The sequence below is a fragment of the Frankliniella occidentalis genome, unplaced genomic scaffold (genome assembly GCF_000697945.3).
Source record: "Frankliniella occidentalis isolate FOCC.00 unplaced genomic scaffold, Focc_3.1 Scaffold144, whole genome shotgun sequence".
Lineage (NCBI taxonomy): Eukaryota > Metazoa > Arthropoda > Insecta > Thysanoptera > Thripidae > Frankliniella > Frankliniella occidentalis.
Genome location: NW_026267271.1, coordinates 37,718 through 45,141, shown reverse-complemented (window position 1 = coordinate 45,141; position 7,424 = coordinate 37,718). Strand labels below are relative to the sequence as shown.

At 56.5% G+C, this 7,424-nt stretch overlaps 2 protein-coding genes across 2 annotated transcripts in view; both read right to left on the bottom strand.

Moving 5' to 3' along the window:
- Positions 1-6,627, bottom strand: part of LOC113202517 (serine/threonine-protein kinase minibrain) — a gene marked incomplete in the record, with an annotated part of 59,627 nt that extends 53,000 nt beyond the window's left edge. The window contains 1 exon segment of the mRNA XM_052270941.1: positions 5,231-6,627. Within this exon segment, the coding sequence (XP_052126901.1) occupies positions 5,231-5,438 (208 nt within the window).
- Positions 6,628-6,773: 146 nt separating this feature from the next.
- LOC113202492 (serine/arginine repetitive matrix protein 2-like) overlaps positions 6,774-7,424 on the bottom strand; it is a gene marked incomplete in the record, with an annotated part of 12,475 nt that continues 11,824 nt past the window's right edge. Inside the window, 1 exon segment of the mRNA XM_052270938.1 lies at positions 6,774-7,423.

Sequence of the window (7,424 nt, the reverse complement as noted above, 5' to 3'; positions counted from 1 at the left end):
AAAAGGGGGGGGGGGCAAAGAGTCAGACGGAGCGCCCGCTCTCCGTCGCGGGTCGCGGGACGGAACACAGCCAACCCAACATGGCCCGACCCGGCCCGTGTCAGGCGCACACACTTCATACGTCGGGCCCGCGGCCTTGTCGTCTTCATGACGCGATGCCTCCGCGGGCCCGGCCTGGCGACAGCAGCTTGGGCGACCCGAGGTGTGCGCCGCCGGCAACAAAGGGGCGTGGCAGCGCGGGGAGGAGGGGGGGGGGGGCGCCGCAGGGCCACGGGGAGGGCGCCGGCCGAGCAGTGACTTTCTTGCCGGGTTTATTTCTGGCGACGCTTCTTCTTCCTCCGCCTTGTCCTAACCTCCCCCCCCCCCCTATTTGTGTTCGCCTCTCTCTCAGCCAACCCTTCCATGTCGGCCAGGACCGGCTCCGGTCGCCCCGGCTAGCCGCTGGGCGTGCGGTTGTCCGGGTGGAACATAAGTCCGGTCCGCGGTGGCGGGGTGAGGGCGGGCGGGGGCGGGAGAGGGGCGAGGCGACGCACTGGCGATCAGCTGATGGCGCGTTCGCTCGGCATACAGTACATCAGCCGGCGCTAGCTAAATATACAGTGACGCGGAGGAGGGGGCGTGTGGGAGGGGGAGGGTGAGCGAGCGGAGGCTAAAGCCGTACCTATGCCTCGGCCCCTGATACCTCCTCCAATATCGCATTTCACCGAGCCGCCGCCGTCGCCGCCGTCGCCACCGCCGCCGCTGCGGTGGGACGAGCGTCGACAACTTGACCCGGCTTTAAGGGTGCGGGTCATGGGGTCACGCGCTGCGGCGGCGACGAGCTTCCAAAGAGAAAAACCCCTCCTCAGAGCAGCGCCGGCGTCGCGAGCTGACACAGAGGAGGCCGGGGAGCGCGTGCGAGGATTCTAGAACCGCAGCCGGAACGATTACAGAGACGCCCATAGCAGCCCGTCGAGTACAGTGCAGCGGCCGCCGGGTTCACCCGGGGAAACACGGCCTGCGCGCTAGCCGCTGTTTACTACGCGACGTCGGGCAATTTCTACCGCCGCCAAAGAGCAATAGGCGCGGGGGCGGAGCGGGGGGCTGAGCGGGGGCGGAGCGGGGGCGAAGCAGAGATGGAGCGGGAGCGAATCAGGGATGGAGCGGGGGCGGAGCGGGGGCGGACCGGGCCGTAACGCCGCTCGTATGAACACTGGGGGCGGAGGGCGCAGGCGGCTTTATTTCAGGAGGGTTCATGACCTTTTGGAGGCGGTGATACATCACCCTCACGTCAGCGGGCCGCAGCCGCAGCTGCAGCGCCACTGAAACAACTGGTAGTAACATGGGAATATTTAATACCAAGACTCGCGTTGATTTTTTTTTTACACCGCACCTCGAAACAGAGCTCGTAATTCGGTTTTAGGGGTTTTAATCTGAACGGGGTTGGAAAGGATGATTTCAAAGTTGTTTTAATTTTATATTTTTAAAGAGTCCAAGTATACGTACAAACTGTTCAAACACATGCACATGTAATGACTCGTCGACATTACCGCCCAAAGTAATATTTTCACGTGAAGCCTAGGCAGTACTATGACTTTTTGCACGGCCGCTGCAGCGACGTCCGTCCCCGTCTACGACGCGGCAGCACGGAGTCCCTGGCGTGCGCTTCCTTGTACAGTCGCCATGGGGCCGCGGCGGCGCCGTGCACAGTAGAGCCGGCGCACTGTCGCTCCGCGCCCCGCCCCGCCACGCCCCGCCCCGCCACGCCCCGCCCCGCCACGGAGCGGCTGCAAGGCGTACAGCGCGTGCAGGCAGAGCTGGGGCCCAGCCCGGCCCGGCCCGGCCGCCCTGTCGCGGAGGTATTTGGAGCGGGGCGTGGCGGGCGTGGCGGGAGGACAACGTCCCCCGTGTGTCTGCCGGCGCGGCGCCTCCTCGGGACCCACCCGGCGCGCCCCCCCGCGAGTCGTGGGTGCTACGCAGTTTATTCCTAGCGCGGGCCGGGGCGGGGAGTGCCGGGGCGGGGCGCCCAAAGACAGGGCCCCGGTGGGGTGCTGCAGGTATACAACCCGCGCGAGGCGAGCCAGCCCGCCCGCGAGCACGGCTCGGCGGGACAGCGCGATGCAGCTGCGGACCGGGCTGCACCGGCACGCAATGACCTTCGTGCCCGCGCCGCCGCCGCGCCGGCAGCGCCTCGCGGGCCAGGCGGGGCCCAGCCAGGCAGGAGGGGCGCAGCGCAGCGCCGCGCCGGCGTGCCTGCTTGAAATAGCGCGCCATGCCTCGGGGCGCCGGCGGCAAGCGGAGGGTCCGCCGGGTCCGCCGCACCGAGCGCCGCACACCGTCGCGTCGCGTCCGGGCCCCGGCGAGGCGAAGCGAGGTGCCGCCGACCCGGCGGCGACTTGTCGTCGCCGAGGCTGTCGCCATGCGGCGGCGTCGCGGCGTCCCCGGGGAGGGCGTCGCGACGTCATGCGCCCGCAGCACGCGTTACCCTAGCCGGCGGCGCGGTGTAAGCGCGCCTCACCTCGGCCGCAGCCCGCTGGAGTGCGTGAGCGTCCCCGTGGGCCCCGGCTCGACACCGCCCCGGCCCACGCTGTCCGTCCGCCGCCCCGCCGCCTTTGCAGCATCAGCTGACCCGCGCCGCGCCGCGCCTGCTGTCGCTGGGCCTATGGTCCGCTCGCGGGGCGGGGCGGTACCGGATGTAGCCTGAGTCACCGCTCCCCGCCGCAGGAAGCGCCCCGGCGGCCCCGGCCCCCCCACTGGGCCCCAGCTCGGCCGATGAATGGCCGAGCGAATCAGCGACTGGATGAACGAACGAACGAATGAATGAATGGATGAACGAACGCACTCGGCGGCCGTGCAGGTGCGCGGGGCGCGCGCTGGGAGAGAGGGGCCCACGCCGCTCCGGCTGATCCCTCTCGCAGATACGCCCGTACGTGGGCCTGCTCCTGTGCCGGGATCAGCTGGGCCCGGGCGCGGATAGCCAGCCAGCGCCGGCCTGCAGCGCCGCGCGAGCCGAAACGCGAGCCAGATCCGGAAGCGCACGCCGGCCCGATCCGTTAACGCATAAGGTGGTTGAATAACCCCTCCACCCGCTGACATGGCTGCGCCGTGCGTCAGAGCTGCGACGACGCAGCTGTGAAGCGGGTTTGCCTTCACGCTCCATCCCTGAGGCCCCATGCTACGGCCCCTGCCTAGGGTAGGCTTACCCGCGACACGCGGTTGTCCACTCAGACGCGGTCCGTGACGATAGGCACACACGCCAGCAGGCAGTGACGACTGACAACCAGAGTGGGTGGGCGGAGTTCCCCAGCCACCTGGTTGCCTATGTCGCGGGAGCGCTTCGCGCCGTTTCCATCGACGAGGACGCGCGAGTTACGCCCCGCGGCCGGGGTAGGACCGTGACCCGCCGTCACCCACCACCCCGTTATCAAACGAGCACACACACACAAACACACATGTGTGTGCCTCACTGCGCTCATTCTCGTACGCCTACACGGCATCCCTCTCTTCTTCTTCTTTAAAGCGCATTTTTGTTTCATTTTTTTTGTTTTTTTTCAAGCGGCGAAAGCTCTCCTCCTCCTCCTCCTCCGTATGGCGCTGCTTATCATGACGTGCCACGCGGGAGGTACCAGTTGGGTACCAGCGGGACGGAAGAGGCGGTCGGGTCGGGCGGGAGGGGGCATGCTGCGAATGGGGAAGGGAGGGAGGGGGGCGCACTCCCGGACACGTGCCGCACACGTGGGGACCCGCCCGGGTCACTTCCTGGTGCTCGGCGTGGAGCTCGGCGCGGAGGGGCTTGACGGGGAGGAGGGCGCGGCGACAGCGTCTCCCCTCCGACAGATCAAGGACGCGGCGCAGCTCGGCCCGGCCTAATATGTGGGGCAAAGCGCAGTACGTAAACGTGCTATACTGCTACTTCTCAAGCCAGCAAAACAGCGAGTGCGACGCAAGCAGAACGAGGCAGTCCGTCCGCCCGTCTGGCCGTCCGGCCGCGCGCAGAGAGGCGCACAGGCAGGCGGGCCCCGCGGGCGTCGCAAAGCTCCACCAACGTCACACACTACGGCATTATTGTTTTCCACTTTGCTCGGTGGTGTTTTCGTGGAGGATATATCTCGGTAGAAACTATGCGACTCTGTTTGATCTCTCTCGGAAGATCTCTCGTGTTCGTTGTCGGTGACAATCGACAAGCGAGGTCACAGAGCATTTAGTCGAGAGGGCGGGAGAGGAACTGTGTTTGAGAGGAAGACATTGGACGGACTGTTTGTACCACAACACAAGAACCAATGCAAAAATCACTTTCGCAGGTCTTGGTTTAAAATTGCAAACAGGTCCACCAAATAAGCCCAGAGCATGCACCCGGTCCCAGGACCACATCCAGATTAATTCCTTGAAACCAGGCAACCAGGCGTTACTATCAGCATGACATCTCCACAGATATTAATTCGTCACACAGTACATTTCTATTGAAATGATATTTTTTAAGTACATGCAACAAAAATACACACAAAAACTAAGAAATGATTAGTATGCAATAACAATTGTTCAGTGAAAGTTTTGCACCAAACTAAGGGCTTCAAAGCCAAGATGAAGGTATGTACTTCAAACTGGTCAAGTCCATAGAGAATGCTGGTCAGGTAATATGACGCAAACGCATACGTACACGCACACAAAAACTAAACCAGAAGTGGGCGATTGCAATTCTGTAATTCAAAACTAGGCAATGAATAGAAAACAAGTGCTTAGAGAGTTAGTTGATATCTACTGACCAAACTTGTAATAATCAACTGCGATAATAAAGATATGGTAATTGGAATTCAACCCATTTATTAGGTGCGAATGAAACCATCATTTAGCAGTACTAGTGGAAAAGGAAATATTACAATATTACTATAACTTGATAAAATTACTTTACAAGGCAATCAAAGGTGAAATCTTGATATACTCGTGACTAACATGATTGAAATGAAAAACAATTGCAGGGTGGTTCTGTATCAATTAAGTGATGTTGTTAAAATTTAACAGTTCACTTTAAAGGTAAACACAGGAATTTTCATTTAGTAGGAAAGGTGCAAAGCGTGGTCATGAATCCGACATGAATCTGTCACGGTATCGCCCACTGACATTTCTCCAGCAAGGTCCACGAGTTGCATGCACCTGACGCCCAACCTGTACAGCAGTGACAGGACACCTCCTCCGCATGGTAAACAGGCAGCATGCACTAGAAATACACACATCAGCTGACTGGAGGCCTCACCTTTGGTCTTCTGCTTCTCCATGAGCATGAGCTGCTCATGTTTGTGGTGCCAGGACGAGGGGGGCGCGGACACTCCGCCCGACACGGCGTTCCCTCCCGCCGGCTCGCCGCGCTGCTTCATCGGGTGCGGGACCATCGCCGCAGCCACAGAAGTGCAGTCCATTGCGATGGACGAGCGACTCGACACGTCGGAACTCAACAGCACCATCGAGTCACCCACACAGCCTAACCTCAACACGGAGCAGCATCCACCACTGCTCCTTGCACTTCACTCGCGTTTCAGAATCGAGGAGCTCTCCAACTGGGCCGCGGACACTGGCCACAACGTGGAAGGTCGATCCAGGAAAACACTGGGGAACACTTTAGCACTGTATCCGACACGGCGAGGACGAAGACGAGGATTCACACGGCTCGGCACATCCACAATAACAACAACCAGGTATCCATGTAAACACCAGCACCAGCACCAATCATTACACGGAAAACAAGGCTTTTTCCGCCACTGACATCCTCCGATAACCTCTTAAGTCGATTTTCACAATAAGTTGTCACCATATACACTTGAAAATAGAGTTCTTGCGTTTAGAAAACTTTAGATAGAGGTTTGGAATTTTTCGTAGCCTGTACGGCACTGTTTTGGTCACGTGAAATAACTTTGAGTCGGAGTATTGACACTTCATTGTGCACTGAATTTAATTTCCAAGTCGGTTCATACTGTTGACACTTCACACACACTCGGGAATACGGATAACAAGCAAATACGACGTTTTTGTCTCGACCCCAGCAATAATCCGATCAAAACATGGCAGACGCAGCAACGGAACTGAACTGGCGTGGTTTGCAACGGCCGCCTCAGTGGCGCCCTCCCGCGGTCTATGAGAAAGACTCTCTACAAGCCAAATTTCGGCCGGGGCACCTTTCAATGACGTTGGCAATAAAAGGCTTGAATGGCCACAAATGTGTTCAAATATCGTTTACCCACTTGCGTAGATGACACCCTTTACTTAATAACCATTGCTTCCCCCATGATATGTGTTCCTGAATACAAATGAAAACAACCTCCATAACTTGAGGCGATTGGCTTATTCCATCGTGTGACGTCACTCGTGCGGCCTGTAGGCCAATGGCTACGCAGTTTACAACGGACATGACCGTTCGTTCGCCCCATGACTCGAAAGTCGGGTCCCGCTATTGGTCGATGGAAAGCAGAACATATCCGAGCGGTTGCTATGCAAGCAAAGGGTAGAGATAGAGAGAGGAGGAGAGGGATAGCGCCTCCTGTGGACGGTATTGCGCCAAAATGCAATAAGAAAATCCGTATTCTTTCCATATGTAGGGAACATCCCTTTGACAAAAGACACTTCTAACAACCCAGTTATCTCATGAGATCTCGTTGTATCACATACTGTTACAGTTTTACCTGACCACACCTACAGAATTTTTGACTTCCTCAGAGTCAAGCCCAAGATGAAAGTAATTTTCAAAATTTTGTGGAAGGAAAATTAATGACACATTTTTCACACATTTCTTCAAAATTCAAGTCTAGTCTCTGCAAAATAATTTTATTTTCAAAGACATTCAATAAACTTTGAGTAAGGTCCACATTTCTGTTGTAATTACATCTTTAATATTTACAAGGAATTGTCCAAAATGGGCACATTGCACCCACAATAGACCTATAGTTTATACAATAACTGCCATGAGACGGCATAAGGCAAAGAAATAAAAAAACAAAACAAAAAAACACACTTGTCAGGACAGTAAAAGTAGCATTTTGGTAAATTAAAATACCAAAATTTGAGTTGGAGCGTATCTTCATCTTCAGAAAAGTGCATACAGTTGGTCTATGATGTGCCACATCAAAAATTAATTGAGCAAAATTTGTGAGAGAGAGCAAGTGATGATAAATTGATCCATACAACAGACTACCATACTTATAAGTTTTTAGCACGTGACACGTAATGATTTGTTATCATTTCACACTATGATACAAATTGAAATTCAATTAATTGATTCACGAGCATAAGTAAGAAGGTAGCAGTTTGATAAAATTACACACTTATTTGCTGTCTTAGAAGTCAATAGAAACAGGCAAAATCAAGAAGGGTACCACAAACCGTGAAATTTACAATCCACAAGGGTGTCCAGAGCTGTCTGCTTCAGGACATAGAAACACTTAATGTTTTATAGATAG